At 38.2% G+C, this 26,610-nt stretch overlaps 1 protein-coding gene across 3 annotated transcripts in view; it reads right to left on the bottom strand.

The window, feature by feature from the left end:
* The window catches only part of TXNDC16 (thioredoxin domain containing 16), a 102,016-nt gene that overhangs the window by 46,595 nt on the left and 28,811 nt on the right, over positions 1 to 26,610 (bottom strand). For 2 of the 3 annotated variants that reach the window (XM_059695907.1, XM_059695916.1), the window contains exons 7-13: positions 20,734 to 20,855; positions 17,712 to 17,802; positions 13,326 to 13,476; positions 10,169 to 10,335; positions 9,725 to 9,782; positions 6,713 to 6,836; positions 524 to 667 (exon numbers count right to left, since the gene is read on the bottom strand). In XM_059695907.1, coding sequence (XP_059551890.1) covers positions 524 to 667; positions 6,713 to 6,836; positions 9,725 to 9,782; positions 10,169 to 10,335; positions 13,326 to 13,476; positions 17,712 to 17,802; positions 20,734 to 20,855 — 857 coding nt within the window. Of the gene's footprint in view, positions 1 to 523; positions 677 to 6,712; positions 6,837 to 9,724; positions 9,783 to 10,168; positions 10,336 to 13,325; positions 13,477 to 17,711; positions 17,803 to 20,733; positions 20,856 to 26,610 lie in introns of all 3 variants that reach the window. The other variant, XM_059695899.1, reaches the window with a different exon arrangement.

The following is a 26,610-nucleotide window of genomic DNA, read 5'->3' as shown; positions in this document are numbered from 1 at the left end:
GCAGGGGTGGGGGGACAGTTAGGGGTGATCAGGCCAGCAAGGGAGGGCAGTTGGAGGTGGTCAAGCCAGCAGGCAGAGTTGTTAGGGGCGATCAGGCAGGCAGGTGAGCGGTTAGGAGCCAGCGGTCCTGGATTGCGAGAGGGATGACCACAATTGGAGAGGGTGCAGGCCAGGCTGAGGGACAGCCCTCCCTCCTGTGCACAAATTTTGTGCACCAGGCCACTAGTAAATCTATAAGAACTGTTAACATATTAAAAGCATTAGCTTGAATCACAATATTTCTAAGTTAACAAGCTGAACATCTACTTTAATCATTAACCTTCAATTTGTAAGTCAGATATATATAATCAGTTTTACAATCCCAGAATCAGCTAAAAGGAAATGTTTCATTATGTGCAGCTTACCTGGGACATATAAAAGCTATGTCATCTTACACTGCACAATATGCAGAATGCAAAAATAAAACCTGCTTATTTTAATGTTCTAATATGTAATATAGTCTCCTCGAAAGATTCATACTCACAGCCAGCGTAGAAAAGCACTATGCTGTCGGAAGCCATTACTGTCGTGTTAAATGTCTCTCCTGTTAGTTCCACTGTGAGTTCCAAAGGCAGCTGTTTCTTCCTATCTCTGTAAACACTTTCTGCCACTTCATCATCTTGCATTCCTAAAACATTTGAAAAGAACGTAATGTATATATAAAAGTATAATTAAAAATAATTAAACTCTTTTCCCAGGTGAGCATATGAAAATTTGGCACTCTATAAAAACTTTTGAATTTGCACTATTTTATTAATTAAAGATGCATATTGTTTAGAAAACTTTCTAGTTATCTGACGTCCTACCCTAAATAACTCTGAAGTGCTTCTTGACTCAGAAACTGTGACGTTTTAGTCAAGTCCAGAAGCACTTATTTAAACTTGTCTGGAAAAATATGAATATGATATTTTGTTTGTGATAAAATATTAATTTATAATAAAAAAGTTCAGTGTTTATTTAGCTTTCACTATATGACAAGCACTGTGATAGACACCAGGGAAAGTAGGAGACAAAAACAGATATATTCCCTGACCACATGGAGAGTCTTTCTACAGAAAGGTCAGACAATAACCTCATCACTGAATAAAGACATCATTATAAATTGTGATCAGTTTAAAAAAGGAAAAGGATACAGTGAGAGATTATAGCAGGTAGAGTTCGACTGGGAGATCCAAAGTCTCCCAGGTAGAGCATCAACAAAAGAATGTCTGAAGCAAGAAGAATATAAGCATATGCAAAGGCTCAGAGACCTAAAAGAGCTTAGTATATACTAGATACAGAAGGAAGGCAAAACTGACTAAAACAAGATGAGTTGGAGGAATAAATGGTATGAGAAAACTGTAGGCTGGCAGTGGCAGATCATAAGAGACCATATGAGCCAAAAAGTTTGGCTTTTATTCTAAATGCATCAAGTTATGGTGGATTCTGAATATGTAAAAACCCATCGTTAATTTAGATAGACAGATAGGCTGGCTGACCAACCAACCGCCCATCCATCCACCCATCCATCCATCCATCCATCCATCCATCCATCCATCCATGTATATGGTAAAAAACACATTTTAAATCTGTATATATTCTGTTGGAGTTTGTATAAATTATATGGTAACACTGAAGAGGCATCTAACTTGATTAGAGAGACACTAAAGCTTCCCAGAAGATTTGACATAAGCTGAATAGAGCATGACAATTGCAAGTGCAAAACTGACTACATATCTGATGGTATTAAAGATTACTGGGTTTTAGATGTAGTAATAGCAATAATTATGTTAACTTTAAAATAAATCCTTATATCTCTGAAATACACAGGGAAACATTAATGAATGAAATTATATATTTGGTGTTTGCTACAAAATAAGGGATGGTAGTGATTAGAACAGGATAGCCATGGGTTAATGGCAGTTGGATGGGGCCAAATAATGGATATCAGGAGATTTGTTTTAATATCCTGTCTACTTTATAAGTTCATAATTCCCTGTAATAACACTGTAAAAGAAAGGGAGAAAGTGAGAAAGACAATATAGTTGGAGAACTAAAGTATTATTTTCCATATAACTTCTAATACTCTACAATAAAATACTAGATCTAAATTTCAGTACATCTCAGCAATTTTCAACTGCATGATGCTAGCCAATTCATAACTCTCTGGGCCTCAGTGTTCAAATCTGTGAAACTTAAGAGTTGCACTACATTAACTTTAAGGTACTTTTATGTTTTCTATCTTTACTGTTGAAATTATTACAGATGTCCCCATTTTATTCCACACTGGCTCCCTCCATCCCATACCCACACCTGCCCTCAGGCCTTCACCACACTATCGTCTATGTCCCTGGGTTAAGGTACTTTTAGATACCACATTCTATGACACTAAAAAGTTATGCCCTCAATACTCAAATTGATAAAAAAGCTATTCTCTTATTTCTTACAGGGTGGAACAAAAGTAGGTTTATAGTTGTGTGTATGGAAAATAATACAATAATAAATAACACAAGAATAAACTCTTTCGTGTACTCACAACTGCAAGCCTACTTTTGTCCCACCCTGTATATAATGTTTTTCATTTTCCTGCCATTCCTTTCTTATTTCCTAATCCATCCGTTCTTCTCTATCTTGTTCCAAGACCTCCTTTCCCTTTTTTTTTAAATGTCTCTCTCTTAATAAGCTACCCTCACTTGTAAATTTCCTCACTCCTCAGTTATACCTTTCACCTACCCATCAATACACACACTCTTTTAAGTCGTACATGTTTAATTATTTTTTTCCATAATGTCCTTTTGTAGAACTCAATCCATTTTATTCTGAATCATCCTGTGCCCATTTCCTCTGAAGGACATTTTTCTACATGGTAACAAACTCTTTCCTAACCCTCATCTATCATTCCTATACAATGGGGAATGAAACAAGATGGGGAAATTATTTATATGGGTGTGTATCACACAATATCATGAGCCAATATGCATTACAAACATAGGAAGACCAAAAAAAATCACAACAAAACAACAAATAAAAGGCAGAGCTATAAAAGAAATACGAGAACTAGGCCAGGGAAAGAAGGCAGGTAGAGAGTTGTAGAAAGAGAAAGCAACACAGAGGGCAAACTAAGGCCAGAGAGTCCGGAAGCAATAGGGGATGTGCAAACATGGAAAGCTTGAAACAGGTGACACCTACTGAGGAAAGAAATCTTATTAAACTGACACTGTGCAATTCTCCTGACTCTGAAGACTAGAATATATGAATCATGATAGGAAAACAGCAGGGAACAAGAGACCAGAACACAGGTCTATCTAAGGAATGATGCTGCTATACAGGAGAACTCTGGCTTCAACAACAAGCAATTCTAACCTCTGCATATCAGAAAAGAACTAAAACAGAGCTCAAACTAAGAAACTGGTTACCGGTAACAGTTAAAGCTCAGAGCCCTTATTAAATTTATAATATAAACTTTGATCATAATAATGATGGATCTCATAAAAAATATACAAATTATTTCTTTCCTGGGGTTCATAATAATAGTATTATATAAAACATTCAAGTATTTACTAAATGGGATACAAGAATGAACAAGACATAAACCCTGCCATAAAGATAGTATAGACTAATGAAAAAGAGAGAAATTAAATGAGAAATTACCAATAGGATTGATGCCATGAAAAATGGAATGATAATGCTCATAAATAAGATTTCAATTCAAAATGATTATTCTAATCCAGGTTCCACCACATGCCATTTATGTGACTTTGGATGGGTCATTTAACTCGGCTAAAACAAACATTCTTCACCCACAAAATGAAGGTGACATCGGTTAACTCAGAGAATAACAATCAAAGTAAAGAATGTGAGGGGAGTAGCCTTAAAAACTATAGAATACTTCAAAAATGTAAGCAATAAGAGCAATAAAAAACAGAAATAACATGTTAAATAGAAGTATTAAAATGCTATTGAGGCACAACCACTTCAAAAATACAACTAAAAAACAAAACGGACATCATCCAGAACCAGAGGAAGGCTGGCTCAGTGGAAATTCTACAACTAGAAGGAAAGAGAAAAGCACACTGAGACTCAGAGGAGGTGCAGAAGTAAAGTGCAGAGGTATGGAGGCGCACGTGGAAAGGGCTGGCAACTGAGGACACGGTTGTCTTTTTCAATCTGGAGAGAGTCTCAAGCTCCTGACTGCTCTGAACTCCAGTTATGGGTGAGTCTCTGAGGACCCAGACTCATACAGGGAGAAACTGGACTGCCTGGCATCAGTCGGAACTCGAGGGCAGCTTTCTCTCAGAGGTGCTTGCAGCGATTACCAGGACACTGAGAAGCGGGGCCTCTTAGGGTAGGACTGAGGAGCAGCCATAGCTGTTTGCTCTGCCCTGTTGATTTCCTGAGACCCTGCCCCACCCAAGCTGCGAGCAGAGGCTTTTGCATGTGAAAGGCCTGGCCCTTTGCAATCTGAAAATTACCTAACAAACTGCAGCTGGGTCAGAGAGAACCAGAACTTCCAAAAGAAGGCCCAAGGCCCCACAGGAGCTTGCATTGCTTCATAGCTGGGCCTCATCTGGGCACCTCCAATCCCAAACAAAGAAGAGGAATCTGCAGATCTCTCCATAGCTCCTGCTGAGTAGCCTCAGGCAGAGGCTAAATTAGCACCTCCTTAGAGATCCAAGAGCCAGTGTACCCAGTGGTCAGAGTGGGACCATCCAGATTACAACTCCTCAGATCCATAAGGGATACACTCAAGGGACAGATTCAGTGAGCACCAAAGCCCCACTGAAGCAAGTCTTGCCCCTGAAGGGTGTCTCCAGCACAGTTCTCCCACTGCAGACACAGCTGATTCTCACAGCCAATTGGCCTGGAGGTCAATTCCTCCCAGTGATACCTACAACAATCAAGGCTTAACTACAACAAGACTGTGTACACAGCCCACAAAGGGGTGCACCAAGAGTGTCCACCTCAGGTAATTGCATAGGCTGACCCACTGGGCCCTATAGGACACCTAGCACAGAAAGCCACTCTATCAACACAGGGAAGCATAAAAAATGCAAAGACAAAGAAACAGGTCACAAATGACAGAAATGGAGGAAAGCAAACTACAGGATATAGAATTCAAAACCACACTTATAAGGTTTTTTCAAGTATTTTCTAGAAACCGCCAATAAATTTAGTGAGACCCTCAAGAAATCTAGTGAGACCCTTGACGTTATGAAAAAGGACCAACAAAAAATTAAGCATACACTGACTGAAATAAAGAATATTATACAGAGTTCCAACAGCAGACTAGAGGATTGCAAGAATCAAGTCAAAGATTTGAAGTACAAAGAAGCAAAAAACACCCAACCGGAAAAACAAAAAGAAAAAAGAATCCAAAAATATGAAGATAGTGTAAGGAGCCTCTGGGACAACTTCAAGCGTACCAACATCCGAATTATGGGGGTGCCAGAAGAAGAGAGAGGGCAAGATATTGAAAACCTATTTGAAGAAATAATGACAGAAAACTTCCCCTACCTGGTGAAAGAAATAGACTTACAAGTCCAGGAAGCGCAGAGAACCCCATACAAAAGGAATCCAAATAGGACCACACCAAGACACATCATAATTAAAATGCCAAGAGCAAAAGACAAAGAGAGAATCTTAAAAGCAGCAAGATAAAGAAACTCAGTTACCTACAAGGGAATACCCATACGACTGTCAGCTGATTTCTCAATAGAAACTTTGCAGGCCAGAAAAGAGTGGCAAGAAATACTCAAAGTGATGACTAGCAAGAACCTACAACCAAGATTACTCTACCCAGCAAAGCTATCATTTAGAATTGAAGGTCAGATAAAGAGCTTCACAGATAAGAAAAAGCTAAAGGAGTTCATCACCACCAAACCAGTCTTAAATGAAATGATGAAAGGTATCCTTTAAGAAGAGGAAGAAGAAGAAAAAGGTAAAGAAATTATGAACAACAAATACACATCTATCAACAAGTGAATCGAAAAATCAAGTGAATAAATAATCTGATAAACAGAATAAACTGGTGAATATAATAGAATCAGGGGCATAGAAAGGGAGTGAACTGACTATTCTCGGTGGGGGAAAGGGGTGTGGGGGGTGCGGGAAGAGACTGGACAAAAATCGTACACCTATGGATGAGGACAGTGGGGGGGGGGGTAAGGGCAGAGGGTGGAGTGGGAACTGGATGGAGGGGAACTATGGGGGGGAAAAAAGAGGAACAACTGTAATAATCTGAAAAATAAAGATTTAATTAAAAAACAAAAAAATGCTATTGAAATTTACTCCCTACATTGTTTACAATCAGATTTATTTACAACTATAAATATAATGTTTGTTAGAATTTCACTTCCTAATAGGAATAATAAAAATAAAACACCATGTGTGACTCCTGGGTCATTTTTAAACATGGAATAGTCCAGTAGGGTTGAAAGAACTGATGTGGAAGATAAAGGTACAGATGTGGAAAGCTAGAAGCCTAACAAAGAAAGTTATCACACTAAACAGAATACAGTATTCTTATGTCTTTTCACCTAAGCAATTTGATAAAATTACTCAAAATAAATTTCTTCAGGTTTTTTCCTAGTCTTGAATGTGAATACATTCTATGAGAAAGTTAATTCATTGAACTTTCCTGATGTAATAGATGCTGGGCAGAAATGGGTGAGGTGAGCATCACAAAACATATTACCCATATCTGGACCTTCCATGTCATCGGCTTCATCTTCTTGTCTTTCTTCAATGTATGTGTTATTTTCTACATAGGATATTACTAAATCAACATCATGTAACACCAAAAATTCCACTGGCATCCCCTACAAATAATTTTAAGAAACATAACTAAAATATAATAAAGCATTTTAATATAAAAATATTTTACTTGTTGACACTACAATGAAGTTAGACCTTTGAACTTAGATTTTAAATTAAATAAAACCAAAGGAAGAAATTAACTCCACAGTCACTCTGAAAATATTCAAGCATACTTTATATAAAAAGATAGCGTGCACTATAAAAACAGATGGCAAAAAAAATAACTGGACGTCTCGCTTTCGGGTTGGGGGCGGGGTTTGAGGAACTAAGTGAAAAAGATGAAGGGATTAAGAACTACAGATTGGCAGTTACAAAATAGTCATGGGGATGTAAAGTATAGCATAGGCAATATAGTCAATAATATTGTAATAACTATGTACAGTGTCAAGTCAGTACTTGAAATATGGGGAGGAACACTTTATAAAGTATATGATTGTCTAACCACTATGCTAAACACCTGAAACTAATATAAAATAATATTAAATGTAACTGTGATAAATAAAATTTAAAAAGGAAGTCTCGCTTTTTTACACAATTACATTATACTGAAATCTGAAACATTTCACATGTAACAGTAAATCCTACCTAAATATAAAATGGAAATATATATATACAATTTTATTGCAGAAAGAGCCAATCAATATAATCCCACTAAAAAGTTTTAATTGCCTATTTAGCTATAAACATAAAAAATGCTATCTGTTCCCAGGTATTTTAAGAATGCAAAATTCTATTCCAGTTGACATTATGCCATTAAAATTTCTTTGCTAATGCCCAACGGCAACTAGATTACTTCAGTGAACTCTACAATAGAATAAAGCTAGAGAAAAAGCTTTAAGTGTTTCTGTTCTTTGATATCACATATCTTCATCTTTTCAATAATACAGTCAAAGCAAGAAATTTTTTACTTCTGCAGAAACATAATGGAGCTAAAAGGAACAGGAATCAAAAATCAATAAAATCAAACTGAATTTATTCCAAATATACATAGAAATTGTTGTGGTAAACTTTTTTTAAATATATTTTTTATTTACTTCAGAGAGAAAACGGGGGGGGGGGAGAGAGAGAGAGAGAGAGAGAGAGAGAGAGAGAGAGAAACATCAATGATGAAAGAATCATTGATCGGCTGCCTCCTGCACACCCCACACTGGGGATCTAGCCCACAACCCAGGCATGTGCTCTGACAGGGAATCAAACCGTGACCTCCTGGTTCATAGGTTGACACTTAACCACTGAGTCATGCCAGCCAGACGTGGTAAACTTTTTTATTGAAGTATAACATTCACAGAGAAAAGAACACAAATTATAAGTGTATAGTTTGAGGATTATTTTGTTGTTGTTAAAAAATCCTCATCCAAGGATATTTTTTCCATTGATTTTTAGAGACTGGGGAAACAGGGGAGAGGGAGGGAAGGAGAGAGAAAGGAAGGGAGAGAAAGGAGGAAGAGAGGGAGGGAAAGAGAAAGCAACGTAAATGTGAGAGAGACATATGGATTGGTTGTCTCCTGCGCTTGACCCGACCGAGAATGGGGAGCAAACCTACAACCCTTCTGGTGGGCAATTTGACAATGTATTTTAAAAGCCTTAAAAATTTCCATTTCCTTTGACACATTTCACTTCTAAAAATTTAGCCAAAAGAATCAGTGTTACTCAAAACAGAATACAAAGGCAGGCATCAGAGCACAATAATAAGTAATTAAATATCATTTTAAGTGAAAAGTAAGATATATAGCACGATCCAAATTTTCTTTAAAAATATATAAATACATACAGTGGAACTTTGGTTCTCGAACTTAATTCATTCCAAAGGCTGTTCAATAAGTGATTTGTTCCAGAACCAAATCATTTTTTCCCATTAGAAATAAAATAAATTTAATTAACCCATTCTAGACCCCCAAATGATTCCATTTTAACCTTTTTTTTAATAAAGTTATTTATTTTTTAATCCTCATCTGAAGTTATTTTTCCATTGATTTTTAGAGAGAGTGGAAGACAGAGAGAAAGAAGAGAGAAATATCGATGTGAGAGAAACACACTGATTGGTTGCCTATTGCATGCACCTTGACCAGGGCCCAGGCCGGGGAGGAGCCTGCAACCGAGGTACGTGCCCTTGACCAGAATTGAACCGGGACCCTTAGGTCCGCAGGCTGATGCTCTATCCACTGAGCCAAACCGGCAAGGGCTAACCTTTCTTATATACAGTACATGTCTAATGTACTGTTTACTCTATAAATAAACACTTCTTTTTCTTAATTTATCGAACCACCCCCCTACTAGCCTTAAAATAATCACTTTCAGCAGACCTTACAGGGGTGTCCTTCAGGGCAGCATGCAGCATCTTTGCTCTTCACATATCATTGCCCCTGAAATGCCATCACTAGCTAACTGCTTTCATTTATCCTAATCAACAATAGTTTTTCTACTTCTTCAGTTGCCTATGATCATTGTTTCTTTCACATCCTTAGCAACATTAGCACTCTTGATGGCCTCTTTATGTTTTAAAGCTATGGTAAGGTGGATTTTACCAGCAACAAAAGCATTCTCTTTTGTGTGTTGCCTGGGAGATGCTTTTTGTCATCCTAAGGTATCAGCCTGAAAGGGTTGTCAATTCAAAAACCGAAAACCTAATAAGTTTGGTTCGACAACTGAGACATTTTTTCTGTGAACAACTTGGTCGAGAACTCAACTGTTGGAGATGGGAGATGTTCTGGAAATGAGGTTTGACTGTATATGAATATGGGGAAAAAGACAAACTAACAAATGAAAAAAACACACCAAAATATTAATAGCAAGTATGTTGGAATAGTGGCAATTTACAGAATTTTTCTAAAATAAGCATATATTACTTTAAACAAGTAGGCATTGTAGACCAAGCCACAAAGTGACTAACCTCTTCTCTTTTGAAGACCACATTAGCTTGCTGAGGAATGTCCACTTCCAAAGAGTCCCTTTTTCAAAATGGAAATAAATGTGTTATGTAGCTAATCTGAAGGATAACAGTCATCCAGGATGTCAATCTAAAATAGAACTGTAAGCTCTCATACTAAAAAGAAATTTATGAAAAAAGATGACAATTTCATTACTCAGAAATTTCATATATAAATACAGACCAAATTTTCTGATCTCTATCTTTATATCTTCCTTTAGATAAATTTTAATGTCTAAATTTTAACCATGCTAATAATTTTAGACTTTAGCTCAGCAACTTGTTCTAACAATATTAGAATCTATTACAGATTTGAGTTTATTTACAAGTGAACAGATTACCACATTTAAATATGAGAAAAATATTAGTGTTTTATTAAACACAGTGAATAAGGCACATTTAAGATACCTTAACAAGAGCAGAACTCCTGCTTTTCCCAGAAGACGCCAAGCAATCCATTCTGCAGTTCTTCTATCAGCTTCATATGTAGCTTGTTGACTAACAATAAACACCAGAGGTAATCCTAGTTGGAGATGAACAGTTGAAACTTGCTGAGGATCTTCAGCAACTTCAGTCTTCATTTAAAAAAAGAACAAAATGTGATGATAATGTTCCAACATTTGGATTTAAACCTTGCTGGTTCTTATTAATAAAGTCACAAGTAAAAGAACAAGTCTGTGAAATAAATCTAATATTACCAGAAATGGTCTCATAATTTCTAAGTTTAATGCTTCCAATGTACCTATTTGGTTTAAGCATTATAAAACTAACAAAATTTTATAAGATGTTAAACATGAAATTACAACCCATAAGGAATAAGCATAGTATAAAGAAAAAAAACAATAAGTAAAACATTGTGGTACTAATAAAGATAGATATTTCATATAAGATAGAAGAGATAACTAAGGAATGCACTCTTTCATATAAGAATTTCACATATAATAGCACATTACAGAACAATGAGGAACATCTGAGTTACCACAGCAGCTTGAATACACACAGCTAATTTCACTCCCTCCAGAAATCCCAGGAAAACTACGGCAGTAGGATTTTTTAAAAAAGAAAAACATACATACGTGAAGAAATGAAAAGAAAAAAGTCAGCAAAATTTTGAATGCTGGAGAACAGAATCACTGACTCTACAAAACAAAACTCTAAGTCATGAAGGAAAGAAAGCTAAGAAACAATTCCATTTTAAATGCAGAATAAATCCTCCAATGGTTCAGGAACTGTCAGTGCCTGGTATCTCTGAAGCTGGTAAAGAAATACTGGAAGAGGGGTGGCAGGAAGGATCTTTTAAAAGGAGGAATAGGTAAAAACTTTGGAGAAGCAGTTAGATCCCCAGATTCCCCTCCCCAACTCCATGAGCATAGGAAACTGTCCCTCAAACCAGGAGAAATGGGGGGTGGGGGGGGGGGGGACGGGAGCTTAGGAACAGCAGAGTGTGTGAACAGCATGCCAAAAGCAGGGGAATTAAGTAAGCAAATACTGAGAGGCCACCCAGCCCCCTTCCCACTCTCAGTTCCTGGAATGCTAGCACCAGACTTCAGGCGGAAGATCCCTTTCTGGGGATCTTGAGTAACCCTGAGTCCACCATCCTGTGCTTCTTGGATTGCCAAGCCTTTCTAGGCTGCCACCATGGTTTAGGGTTTAGATTCTCAGCTTGGCTCTCCAACTAGGCACTGATTTCAAAACTACGATGACATAATTCCTGGTAAGTATAACAAAGTGAAATAGGACCCGAGAATCTCCCTTCTCATTACCTATCTTTAAAAAAAAAAAGTTTTTAGAACAGCAAGAGAAAATTCATGAGCAGAAATTTTAGAAAAAGGGCACAACTTCAAGTCAGAATGCTGTCGCCACAGAAGAAACAGATTTTTAGTAAATCTTGGGATGAGTCCTAATCCTGCCCCCAATGGCAAAAACAGTACTGCTATGTAGACAGAATTCTTAATATCTCAATATTGGAAGAAAAGGAAATGAGTCGGGAGAGAAATAGTGAAGAACTATACAGTGAACTGATATCTTCCTTTTGGGGCTCTATGGTGGAATGGGAGATCAAAACCAATTCAGAGAGTATTCTCCCCATGGAAATAAGATAAATGTTCCTCCTCTGTGTGAAGAGAAAGGAAAGACTATGTACTGCTTTTTAAAAAACGGTGTTTGAAGCCAAAATCAAATTAAACAAAACTGACTCGAAGAACTCAGGAATGAGGCCAGTAAAACTGGGACTGGTGAGCTCTGAATCTATTTAAATGTAGAAACAAGGCTTTTTAAGAAGTGGGAACTATGGTTACAGAACATAACAAATACTATAAATCTTAATAATGTAAAAATAATACAAAACTGACAATAATCAGCAGGGTAAAGGGAACTCAAATTAATTTTCTCATCTTTCACAGCAAGGGGTGAATCAATACTATCTTAAATGAAAACATAGTTTTTAAAAAATGATTTAACTTCCTAATGTTTTTCATAATCATTTTCAACACTTAGGACAATATTTCCTAAGAGCCCTCTAATGATGAAGAAATGGTTTATCAAAAGTTCCATAATCCTGCCCTGGCCGGTGGCTCAGTTGATCATCAACCCATGTACCAAAAGGTTGCCATTTCAATTTTGGTCAGGGCACATGTTGGGGTTGTGGGCTCAATCACGAGTAAAGGGCATGCAGGAGGCAGCCGATAGATGTTTCTCTCTCCCTCCCTCCCTCTTCCTCTGTCTCTTAAAATCACTAAAAACATATATATTTTTTAAAGTTCCATAATCCCTCGTTTTATACCAGTTTCTTTTTCTTCTTATTAAATTCAAATAAGATTAAATATAATACTTCTTACTATAAAATACCATATGCAATATGATATATCCATTAATCCATTCATCCCTCTATTTGTGAGTGTCTTTATGACTGGTGTGATGGTTACCTAACAGCTTATTTCTGAATGATGGGAGTAGGCGGCTTTAAATTTTTTTCTTTACACTTTGCTGCACTGTTTGAATTATTTCTAATACACCTGCACCATTTTTATATAAAAAGGGCATGCTGAGTGAAAAGGCTTACTGAAGGTTTTACACGTGCTCAGGACAACCCTTTGAACTTTCAGAGAAAAGTCTGCTGATCACCAATACCTACTGAGTCTCCATAAAATTCTTCCAGGCTAATACTAAGAAAAGAGAAACATCAGAAATGCTATACTGCCAATATTTACCAACTTTTAAAATAGTGATCAAAATATTCACAAGAGATCTTTTCTTGACCATGATGTGGTCTTTGTGATCTCAGCGTGGTCACAGTGCATTATAACTACCACAGAATAATTCCACTACTCAAGACTCTATTTGGGTTTCAATACAACACTTCAAGGCATGAAATATTCATTTTTTGAACAATGTATCATCTCTTCTACCTTTAATAAGGAAATATTCCTAAGTTCCCCTAAATTCAAGACATATGTTCAAAAAAGGGGGAAAAGATATAGCTCATCTAAGTAAAATGCATATCTGTGAATCAAAGCAATAAATTTAACGTATGAATTATCCAAATACATTAAAATAAGACACATACCAGCAGAGGTGCTTCCATTGACTTAATAAATCGATAAATGTCCAGTGTAGTCAATGGCTGTCCCATTAGTGTTCTTCTACATTGTTGGGTCAAGTCCAAGACTGCTTTACAATGAAAAAAGTAGAGATGTGCATATTTTATATCCTCCATTCTGTAAATTAAAAATCAGGGACAGACTCACTTGAAGTTCGATGTGTGATCCTTCAACCATCCAGAAAGACTTCACACATCTCTTTAAGTCTCATGCTTTTGAATCAATGTTTTAGTAAAAGCCTAAAAGAGTGTAACATTAAAATAAAATGGACCTAAGCTAAAGATACAGAATATTAAAGAAAATTAACTGTAATATTTTTAACAAACCACATGAAGCTATTATTTTCCTGAATTCTCTCATGGTAGCTTCTAAACTGGGTTATAGGTAGGTCGACATAATATTTTTTTAAAATAAAAGGCTGTCACCTTGAGGACAATAAGATTATCTTCAAATAGTGTTTCCTTTCTAGAGGTATGTTAAATAAAGCTTTCAAACACAAATTTTCTAGGTTTAATTTAAGCCCAAATCTGTTTTGAATAAACTTCAGCCAACACATGCCTTAAGATAGAAACCATGTGACACTTCGTGGGAGTTGGTAAGGTTGTATCTGAACTATTATAAAACTCAGCAAATATGGCTTATAATTTGAGTTTTGGCATTCCCTTCAATATGAGAATCCAAAGATAAACTTATAGTGGAAAAGTAAGATTTGCCAAAATTAAAATAGCATTTTTAAAAGTCTTCATATGGCATTAGTAGAGTTTGGCAAAATATTGCAAATTTTTTAATTTTTAAAATGTTGTTTTATTTCTTGCTACATGCTTAAACTGAGTTCCAAGGTTCACTGATTTCAATTTTAAAGCATCTCTAACAGAGTCAATGGTTTTTTTAAAAATGATCAAAGATTTACTTAATACCTACTATATATCAGGCCCTATGCTAAAATACAAGACTAAGATGATTAAGACAATTCAAATTCATGAGAGGCTTACACTAAAGGAGATATATTTAGTAAAACAATTAAAATGTAGGTTATAAGTGCTACAATATACAAAGTGCTATGGAAAACAAAGAAATATTTAATTCTGCCTCAAGTTGGGGAGGAGAGAAAAAGGGTTCAGGAGGATCATCATAGAGATTAAAAACAGCAAGGGAGAAAAAGACCTCTCCAAGAAGATAAAGCAAATGGGTATTTCCGACAAAAGAAACAGTATAGCCAAGGCACAAAGCACATAACTTTTTGAGGAGGACCCTAAATAGTCACACACTGAAAGGAAAGTGTTGAGAGCAGGACCTAGCTGAGCCTAGAATTCATATCATAACCTCTGAAATAATAATGCTGGAAAGTTACTTAATCACGGATTATTTGGTGATAGATAACAGAAACCAAAAAGGGAGGTGGGGGAGAAACATTTATTGGAAGTTTAGGAGAGTATCTCAGAGAATACAAGGAAAATTAAAGTAATTAGAATAGGGAGTAAATGTAGAGATCTGAACAGCAAGAGTTCTGCAAGACCTTCATTTAGCCAATAATACTCTTCAACTCCCAACTCTGTATAAAGACAATGTTCTCAGCTTTACTTCTATATGGGCAAAACAATCCTGTGAGCAAGAGAGCCACAAGATTGTATAATTGTTTTTCTATGCCCAATTCTAAGTTTCTGGGAGAGGGGATGGCATTTGCTCAGGTAAACAAATGAATTGGTTGGCCCTAGATCAGGTAGCTGCCTCTGATTTAATTGAATGTGATATGTATGGGGTGAGGGTAACACCCTTCTTGGCCTATACACAGACTCTTTAAGAAGGGAATATGGGGAGGCAGCAGAAAGAACTAGTGTCTCCATGGCATGCTATCTCTTTTATTACCTGTCAATGTACACTCTTCTTAACCAACACTTAATTTCAAGCATACTAACATCCAACGTTATATAACAATTAAAATAGTACTCTTATGCACTGTTATAGCCTCAGCAACTGGAATAATGCCTAACACACTGCAGGTATTCAAAACATATTTTTTAAATGAAAGAATAAACACATGGAAGAAGAAAAGGCATTCACCTCTCCCCCATTAGGAGACAATTCAAAGTTATAGGCAACTACTTCACCCAGAGGTGGTGTCATAGGACCACTGTATTCTATCCACAGTCCTTCCCTGTCACAGCAGGTCCAGGTATGACTTCTCACCATCTTGTCATCCATGAACAAATGAGAATTCAAATATCTCCAATACAACATATACAAAAAGAGAGGATAACTGTACATTTTTTAATTCCCATTTTAAAAGTGGAGAAGAGCAAATACTCTTCCAAAATATTACTGTGTTTAGTCATAGGTCAGAATAAAAAATATATGTAGTAAATCTTGCTGAACAGGATTTGTAAAGTAAATGATAGGACCTATATATAGACTCTCAGTAAACAACCACCCCTTGTGTTTTATGTGTGTCACCGTTACATGCAATTATTCATTATCTGGAAAACAAGCTGGTAACACAAGAGAAAGTACAAACAACTAACCCTAAGAGAAACTATGATGCTACCATAGCATCACCATGGGGTGGAGAATAACAAGGCTTCCCCTACTCCAGGATAGGAAATTGGCAGTTGGGAGTAGCAAAGTAGCTGGCTACACAACTGCTTATTGTATCACTACTTACAATAATGCTTTATGGTACTGTCAGTATAACTCTCAAATTGTTAAAAACCTTAATTCTTATACAACAGTAAACATGCATCAAAGTTTTATTTAACTCATTAATGAGGGAACCAGCAGAATGATTAAGAAGAGACTAATAAAAAAGGAATGCTGGCTGCCATACAGAGCAATAAAAACGTAACTTCTGGTCAGTGAGTGGATCAGTGGTTAGAGCGTTGGCCCAAGCCCTGAAGAGTCACGGGTTCCATTCCCGGTCAAGAGCGCATACCTGGACTGCAGGTTCCATCCCCAGCCCTGGTGGGAAGCAACCAGTAAATGTGTCTCTCTCACATCCATGTTTCTCTCTGTTTCTCTCTCTCCCCTCCCTCCCTTCCTTCCACTCTCTCTGAAAAAGCAATAGAAAGAATGTCCTCAGGCAAGGATTAAAAACAACAAAAAAGCACAAAAACTATAACTTCCACTTTGTAGAAACGTTATTTTCTGCCAACCCATCCCCCTTGCCCCAAATTATTTAACTTTATCAGTTTTCTATGTACTAACCTCTAAATTCACAGAATTGTAAAATGGGATTTAATTACTTTTGTGTGATTATTATAAAACTAGAGGCCCAGTGCACAAAATTTGTGTGCACTGGGGGGGGGGGGGGGTGAGGGTGCCTCTCAGCCCGGCCTGCGCCCTCTCGCAGTCTGGGAGCCCTGCAATCGATCACCCCGCAGAGGGAGGCCCCGCTCACCCACCGCAGCCTGCCAGTCAGTGGCCTGGGCCTCCCTCTTTGGGGTGATCGTGGAGCCCCCTGATTGATCACCCAGCTGGCTGGTGGCCTGGGCCTCCCTCTACGGGGTGATCCTGGGGCAATGGCGGGGACCTCCTAACCAATCGCATTGCACCTGCCTTGGCTGGCCTAGCACCAGTGGGTGTCATAGTGTGGTCATGCATATGGTTCTTCAACTGTTTGGCTGTTCAGTTGATTTGCATATTATGCTTTTATTATTATAGATAATCACTATTTTCTGAAAGGTCAGCAAAAGGACTCAAAAACTTGCATGGTATAAAAAGGTCACACAGTCACCATTTGTCCTTGCTTTGGATTAATTTTCCTGAAGAGCATTTTAAAGCCAAATTTAAAGTCTTTAAAATGCACTGGTTATTCCTTGTGTCCCTAAATACTAAAGTAAAGAAAAATGTTAATCCTACATTTGCCCAGACAACAGTCAAAAGAAGGTCTCTACCTAAAATTGTAAGCTAGGAAGTAGACAAGAAATAAATAAACAAACAAACAAACAAACATGTAAAACATTCCATTCAAAAAAGATTATGACAAAGTAACTTAACAGAACTCTCAGAAATACTTTCTGGAGCTTAATTATGAAAGCTGCCTGTTATCACCTATCTCATCACTGTGGGAGATCTATTCCTACAATATACTTGGTCACTCAGAGGATCACATCTTCTAGCTTATCCATACTGTTTTCATTCACCTTAGTCTAACATCACTTCTGCATATTTAAATTAACTCAGACGGTAGTACAGCAGATGATTGTAATGAAGGAGATTTCAGGTTTCATTTATATATTCACATCTGCTTATAATTCCTCTTAGACTCTCTAAGTCCACGCTGTGAGAGCATAATGGAAATGATAAATAATGTGAAATAAGTAAACTTAAAATTGTTGACATACGCCTCTTATACATACCCAATACTTTCCAAAAGGGCAATTTCTGTAGTTAAGACAAATTGGTATGTGTTCCCATACACAAAAGCAGCTTCCATGACTGCCCTGTGCTCTGAAGAAAAGATAAGAGGGAGAAAGAATTAGTTTGTGTGGCTCTACATAAACTTCTAGTCTCCAGATTGCCCTATACCCTTTTGTGCTCTATTATATTTAAAGAAAAATTCTTTGTAGGGATCTCAATTGGGAAAATGCAAGTGGTTAAAGAAGTTATGAAAAGTCATTCCATTCAAGGTAAGAGAAGAATTAAGGAGGAGTATAAAGTAAGTTATACTTGAGAATATAACATATGAAAAATCTGTGATAGCTTCTTCCTAGCAGCAGGGGAGAAAATATGAATCCACCATACAACTTTTATAGGTTATATTTTATATATGTATATGTCTGTGTGCTGTTTCTGGTTTAGTTTTCTTTAATGAAACTTGTTCTTAAATATAGTCTAAAGAGATAAATCATTCTACACATTAAGAAAAAAAAAAAAAAGCTCACCTTCCACCCCATTTCCAATTTCTTTCCAAGGGACAATTAGTTTCAACTCTTTTACTGTTTCTTTGGGTATTTACCACCAAGTCTCTAAATTACATTCTTATACTCTTATTTCCTAATTTTTGTGTTAGTATTATCTATTAACTTCCCACTGTAGAAGATGATAAATTACCTCTTTTCTCCAAAATATCCCTCTACAAATGTTCATATTTCTATCCCCTCAATTTTCTCAATATTGTTGTAATTTTTATCAAATCAATAGTCCATATTTACATTATGAGTAATTACTACTTACAAATGAGACATACAGTCCAAAATGAGCACTTTTAAACAATTTTTTTCACTATATTTATACCATTCTTTTTTTATTTCTGTATATATTTCTTACTAATTTATTCCTAAACTTTAGCACAGTTGTCTAACCCCCTTAATACTTCAAATATATCAGGTATACTAACTATTCCCTCTTCTTGGAGACTTTTCTGCAGAAATGTCCAATATGGACTATTGCTACTTAACCTGCTGCGCAAATTTCCTCCTGAGAACCCACTTCATCATCACCCTGGAAACCTCTTATTCTCGCTCTTGTATGAGGTCAACTGGCCTGTTACCCATATCTTCTTGCTCCCATTCTCTAGCACTTCCCATAAGAGGATATATGGAATACATATTTTTTGCGAGCTTGCATTTCTGAAAGTGTCTTTATTCTACTTTCATAACTACAGTTGTCTGCTAATAAAATTCAAGGTTTAAGTTACTTTTGAGAATTCTAAAAGCAATGCTCCATTTTCTTCATTTTTACAGGGCTGCAATTGAGAAGTCCAATGCCATTCTGATTCTTGACCCTTTAACTGGAAACTTCTTTTTTCTTTCTGGAAAATTTGAGAATAATTTTTGTTCCCAATATTCTGAAATTTTAAGATGAGATGCTTTGGTGTGGCTCTACATTCATCCACTATGCTGGGACTCAATGGGCTCTTTCTATTTGAAAGCCTGAATCCTTCAGTTCTGGGAAATTTTCTTAAACTGCTTCTTCAAAGATTTCCTCCTTTTCATATTTTTTTTCTTTTCTCCTCACTGTCATTTCCAGACAGTTACCTTCCCCTCCACCACCCAACCTTCTACCACTTATATTGCATTTCATCAGATTATTCCACTCATCACTCTGCCTTGTTAATGTCAACTACCACCCCAGCCAGTGTCATTCCCCCTCATCACACTGTCATTTTCTCCAATACTACTCCTGTCATAATCCTTGGTGATTTTCTTATCCCCTAGATCAGTGGGTCTCAACCTTCCTAATGCCACGACCTTTTAATACAGTTCCTCATGTTGTGGTGACCCCCAACCATAAAATTATTTTCGTTGCTACTTCATAACTGCAGGATGTATTTTCATTGTTACAAATTGAACATAATTAAAGCATAGTGATTAATCACAAAAACAATATGTAATTATATGTGTTTTCCGATGGTCTTAGGCGATCCCTGTGAAAGGGTCGTTCGACCCCCAAAGGGGTCGCGACCCACAGATTGGCGACCCACAGGTTGAGAACCGCTGCCCCAGATGAACCATTCAAAATGCTTGGCCTTCTCCATAGACTCCAATGATCTTTCTTCAACCCTACCTTAACCACTCACTGTATGGTCCCACTGCAGGCCTTCAATTAGCAATCACTGTAAATTCCTCCATAATCTCAATATCTATCATCCTCCCTCCCCCTACCTCCTACCCCCAGACCTCCATCTGACTAGGTCACTCATTTTGCACATAACTCTAACCCTCCAGGACCCACAATCTTACCACTTTTCACTGTCAGCCACCCCCCACCCTCCTCAGGTCTTCTCCTGCCTTATAACCCTGCTTCAATTCCATTGTCAGTAGTTATAATCACTCCCCTGCCAATCTGGCTAAAACACAATCAGGTTAAATCAAATATTCTGCCTATTCTGTACTTACAACTTGATTGTCAAAGTTAGATCTTTGAAAAACCAAGAAAAAATATATCATAAACAGCAAATACTAAAACATTTAAAAAGAAAGCCAGTCAGTCAACATTTACTGAATACTATGAACTACTACACCAGGTACTGTGAGTACTGTAAGGAAATAAAAATAGTAACAGCTAACACAGAACACCTATCACATGCCAGAAACTATTTTAATTATTCAAACTTATTTGGTCCTCACAATAATACTAAGAAGTAAGCACAAATTTTTTCACCGTCTTAGCAATTAGAAAATAGGTTAAGTAAATTGACCAAGGTCATACTATAAGTAATTGATGGAGCAGGGGGTCTAACCTAAGCAGTATGGCTCCAGAGTTCTTATTCAACCACTATATTATGCTGCCTGATTAAAAACAGAAAACATAAGAATAAAGATGCTTTAAATTTATTTTAAAATATTAAGATTGTGGTCAAAATACTCTTTAAGTTCTTCAATATACTCACACAAGTACAGATGCACAGCAAAGATTAAAGTAAAAGTTAATAAATACCTGGTGTTCCAATTGCTCTTACATATGAAAATGCAATGTTTGTTTTTCCTTTCAGAGCATTTTGTATATTCTGAAGGTCTCCCAGGGTAGTAATATATTTTACTTCGTTAAAAAGAAGTGCACTAAAATAAAGAAATGTGATTAATAGGAAAATCTGGTATGAACTTAGTAATTTCATACATTATTTGTTGAGTAAATAAATAAACATAATTAAAAATGTAGTAAGAACCCAAGGATTTTAACACTAAACAAAAATCACTCCCTAAATCATTAGTCTGTCCCTGAGAACACTGACCAGGTATAGTTGTGAGAAATGGTGCTTATTTACCATTACAACCACCTCAATGAATTTAAGCTGTATTCACTAACATGCTAGTCTGGCCAAATAATCCCTTACCATTAGTTCTCTAAGATGGAATACATTTGGACCCTTCCCACATCTAAAATGCAAGCTTCTTTCCATGGCCTATAAGGCTCTGCATGACCGAGACCTTGTCAACTTCTCCAACCTCATTTTGTCCTAGCATTTCTCATGTCTATCACACTTTAGGCACACCTCAGGGCCTTTGCACACACAATTCTCTTTGCTAAAAGCTATTCCCTCTGCTGCTCCTCATACATCTGGTCTTTGAGAAGCCTTCTCTGTAAGTAGGTCTGTAGCATTTTCCTTTTTCATTTCACACTATTCCTTCCTAGTATTTATCACAACTTATAAATCCTATATAATAAAAGGCTAATATGCAAATTGTCCCCTCGGGAGTTCGACGAACCTGGAGTCTGATCGCTCCCTATGACATGCATTGACCACCAGGGGGTGGCACGGAACGAAGGAAGGCCCCAGCCGGTGGCTGGCAGCCAGGGGAAGGAAGGCCCCAATTGGCCCTGATCACTGTCCAGGCCTAGGGACCCTACCCATACACGAATTTCATGCACCAGGCCTCTAATATTTATATATTTATTTACTTGTTTACCCCTTCCTCTCTCATTAAACTGTTAGCTTCATGAGGCAGGGACATTGCATATGTTATCACTATTTCCATAATAACTTAGAAAAGAGCCTAGTATACCCTAAGTAATTAATAAATATTTGTTGAATGAGTAAAAGAAAAAGTATGGTAGAATTTATTTATTCCAATTCTTCATTTGAAGAAATGCAAATTCAAAACACTGAAAAGCTTACTTACTCAAAAACCTTTATTGAATCAAGGAGTCAGAAACAGAACACAAAACAGATTTTCTCATCCTTAGTTCAGTGATCTTTCCAATTGACCATAATTCTTCCAAATCATCTTTTCAATGTGTAAATCAGACTAATGGATCATATTTAGTCATCAAAAAAAATCTTCTTTATTTTCTACTTCCATATAAATTTTCTAACAATTCATTTAATCTGTGTGTGTGTGTGCGCACGCGCGCGCGTGTGTGTGTTAGGCAAACTTTAAGGATCTTCAAAATTTGTTCAAAGTCCACATACTTAAATATACAAAGATTTACTCAATGATCTCCAACAAATTAGTCAAGTATGGTTTTCCTCTTATGGAAAACATGGCACTTTCCACTAATACTGCAGTTCTTAAACTCTTTGGCCTCAAGATACCTTAAAAACTATGAAATCTTAAAAATTATTGAGCTCCTCATTTTCTCAAAAAGTTAAAAATGGAATTCCCATTTGACCCAGTAATCCCACTTCTAGGAATATATCCCACGAAACCAGAAACACCAATCAGAAAGGATATATGCACCCCTACGTTCATAGCAGCACAATTTACAATAGCTAAGGTTTGGAAACAGCCTAAATGCCCATCAGCAGATGAGTGGATTAAAAAACTATGGTACATGCACCGGTTTGGCTCAGTGGATAGAGCATTGGCCTGCGAACTGAGGGGTCCCGGGTTTGATTCCGGTCATGGGCATGTACCTTGGTTGTGGGCACATCCCCAGTAGGGGGTGTGCAGGAGACAGCTGATCGATGTTTCTCTCTCATTGATGTTTCTAACTCTCTATCTCGCTCCCTTCCTCTCTGTAAAAAATCAATAAAATATATTTTTAAAAAATAAAATAAAAAACTATGGTACAGCTACACAATGGAAGACTACGCTGGTATAAAAAAGAAGGACCTTTCACCATTTGTAACATCATGCATGAAGTGGAGAGCATTATGCTAAGCGGAATAAATCAGTCAGAGAAAGATAAATATCACATGATCTCACTCATATGTGGGATATAATGATCAACATAAACTGATGAATAAAAATAGATCCAGAGACATGGTAGCACAGAACAGACCCTCCAACCTCAGAGAGAAGGCAGGGGAGGGGGGTTAGAGATCACCATAAAGACCTGTATACATGCATATTAGCATAACCAATGGACACAGACACTGGCGTGGTGGGACTTGCCCTCAGGGATGGGAGTGGCCTGGGTGGGGGTGGGGTCAGTTGAGGGAAAAGGGAGACATGTGTTGAAAAGGAAAATGGGGGAGGTGGGGCTTGCAACCTAGTTCAGTATCTGGTTAAAACTGTAGTCTTACTTCCCCACTCTGACTGACTTGGGCGGAGCTGTGGAGCATGCCCCCAGGGCCCCCCAACACTGACTTTGGTGGCACTGCAGGGACCCTCATGGGCTCTCCACAAGAGGAGATATATAGGTCGGAGCCTCCCCATGAGTTCAGTTCAGGCTTTGGATCTGGAATTCCCCTGAACTAGTAGATCTGCAAAATACAAGTTAAACTTTCCTCCCCCAGAGTTCTGGCTGATCATTCTGCCGTGCATTCTGCCACAATGATGTAATACTTTAAACAATAAAAAAAAAAAAATATTGAGCTCCTCAAAGAGCTTTTGTTTATGTAGGTTACATCTACCAATAGTTGCCAAAATAGAAATTAAAACAGGAATTTAAAAATATTTGTTAATTATTTTTAAAATAATAAACACATAATAATAAACACACAAAATAATAAACACATGTTCATATAATAATACAATTTTCCAAAACAAAAAGAAAAAATTAGTGAAAAGAGTGGCACTGTTTTACATTTCTGCAAATCTCCTTAATATTGAACTAATAAAACATAGCTGGATTCTCATAGCTGCTTCTGCATTCAATCTGTTCTGACATCACACAACATATCACATAGCTTCTGGAAAGGGCACTTATAAAAGAATGAAAGTGAAAATAGCTAAATAATGTTTTAGTATTATTATAAAAGTACTGGAGGCTCAGTGCACAAAATTCATGCACTGCGGGGGTCGGGGGGTGTTTCCCCTCTGCCTGGCCTGCGCCCTCTGGAAGTCTGGGAGCCTTTGGGGGATGTCCCGGAGGCGGGAGCGCTGCTGCGCTCGCCATCCGTGAACCCAGCTCAGGGCTTCTGGATGAATGGCACGCCTCCTGTGGGAGCGCACTGACCACCAGGGGGCAGCTCCTGCGTTGAGCATCTGCCTCCTGGTGGTGAGTGCATGTCATAGCAACCAGCTATTTTGCCATTTGGTCAATTTGCATATTAGCCTTTTATTATATAGAATTGTGAGTTCAAGGACACCCTGAAACCACTGCCCTAAATTACTCTGGCTTAAATATTGACTTTTTATTATAGATTTCTTCAACTTTTTTAAAGAAAATAAAACTTGATCTTCTGCAGTTCCCAGGGCTGTTTTGTTTTTTTAAAAGAAATATTTACAGAGCAGTCTCACTATGTGCTAGATATTTGCACATCTTTTCATTTAAATCCTCAACAATATTCTTGGAATATTCTTTTTCAACACATACCAGTAACAGTCTGAGGGATTAAATGATCTGCTCCAGATCATACTGGTGGTCACTGGCAGAGCTGAGACTCGAAGCCAGGCCTTTAGACACGAAGGCAAGCACTTTTAAATTACTTTTTTACTGACCACTCGTGTAAATGGGAAACCAGGTGGAAAGAGAGGCAACTAATGAATGGCAATGGAGTGTTAGTGGCAATCTGGCCTATTAGTAGCTTATACTAGTACTTTTTGACTAACAAATCCAGGATTCCTCTTGAGTTACTTCAAACCAACTAAAGCTGCCATCTAGTAAACATAATTGGACTTTGGGGAAATTATAGCCTTAGAAAAAATATTTTATTTTTATATTATAAAAATATTATATTCACCCTTTAGCCTCTATTCCTTTAGTAACTCTAATCTAGTATGTGCTTCAAAAATCAGATCTAGAACAATCTCCCTAATCTTTTTCCCAAATAAGGACTGACAAATATCTAATCTAATAAAAGACAAAAAGGGTAATTAACCGTACCTCCGCTACACTTGCCATTGGCTAATCAGCGCCATATGCAAATTAGCCGCCATCCAAGATGGCGGCTAATTTGCATACTGCAGGCAGGGCTGGCCAGCACCAGACTCCATCCGGGCCCGGTGCAGCCCTGAGCAGCCGGGCTTAGGCGGCATGATTGCGTCACCTAAGCCCTGCCCCCAGCCGGGACCCCCATGTGCCGCCTAAGCTCCGCGCCGCCTAAGCCCCGCCCCCAGCCAGGACCCCCGTGTGCTGCCTAAGTCCCACTGCCAGCTGGGACCCCATTGTGGTCCCAGAGCAGGCAAGTGCAGAAGGCGGGTGGCCCCCAGGTGGGCCTGCTCCTGGGATCGATGGCAATCCCAGAGCAGGCAAGTGCGGAGGGCGGCCCACTCCTGGATGGGCCTGCTCCTGGGATTGTCATCGATCCCAGGAGCAGGCCCACCTGGGGGCCACCGGCCTTCTGTACTTGCCTGCTCTGGGACCACAATGGGGTGTGTGTGTGTGTGTGTGTGTGTGCGCGCGCCATGGCAATCCCAGAGCAGGAAAGTTCCCCACAGGCAGCACCCAGCAGGGCCTGCCCCCGGTCTCTGAAGTTATCCAGTGATCCATGAGCAGGAAAGCGCAGCATGCAGGCAGCACCCCACCCTGGCCACAGCTCAAGGGAGAGAAAAACACACAGTGGAGGCCAGGAGCCTGAGAGATCAACACAGAGGGGCACCTGCTTCAAGCCTCCATGGTGTGGCTGGTGGCAGGCCCCCAGCAGACACACACACACACACAGCGCCTGCTCGGAGCCTCCAATGCGGCTGGGGGCAGGCCCTCAGCGGACACATACACACACACACACACACACACACACACACACACACACACACGCTGCCTGCTCCAAGCCTCTGCTGCCAGACTGTGGCTGTCAGTAGGACATCCACTGAGGGCTCCCAGACTGTGAGAAGGGCAGACTGGGCTGAGAGAACCCCACCCCCCAGTGCACGAATTTCATGCACCGGGCCTCTAGTAAATTAATAAAAGCCAGCACTTGGGGTGGCATTGCCACATGTCAGGAATAGTACTAAGCATTTTATAAGTAGTGGTAGTTAATCAGTTTTGGGACTCCCTAGCTCTGAACTCCTTCCTGTCTTTTACCTTGAGAATTCCTAGCTTTCTAAGTCTTCACGGTGAACAAAGGCCTCCTCATAGAAGGGCTGAGCCCCTTCACAAAAGCTAAACAGTCAAACCTCATTTCTCAAATGTCTCCAATCTCAAACAATTTGGTTCTCAACCAAGTTGTTCACAGAAAAAATACCTGGATTATTGACCAAAACTCCAGTTTTCAATCTGACAACCCTTTTATGTTGATATCTCAGGATGACAAAAATCATCTCTCAGGCAATAAACAAAGGAGATAATGCTTTTGCTGCTGGCAGAAATCAAGGACTAGCACAATTTAAAAACATATAGAGGCCATTAAGAGTGCTAAAGTTGCTAAGTATGTGAAAGTGCTCGTAAAACAACAATCACAGGCAAATGAATAGGTAGAAAAACTGTTGTAAATTGGATAAGTGAAAAGCAGTTAGCCAGTGATAGTATCTGCAAGGCAATTATACA

The sequence above is a fragment of the Myotis daubentonii genome, chromosome 1, assembly GCF_963259705.1.
Source record: "Myotis daubentonii chromosome 1, mMyoDau2.1, whole genome shotgun sequence".
Classification (NCBI taxonomy): domain Eukaryota; kingdom Metazoa; phylum Chordata; class Mammalia; order Chiroptera; family Vespertilionidae; genus Myotis; species Myotis daubentonii.
Note: the sequence above shows the minus strand (reverse complement) of the source record. Positions and strands in the feature narration are given on the sequence as shown.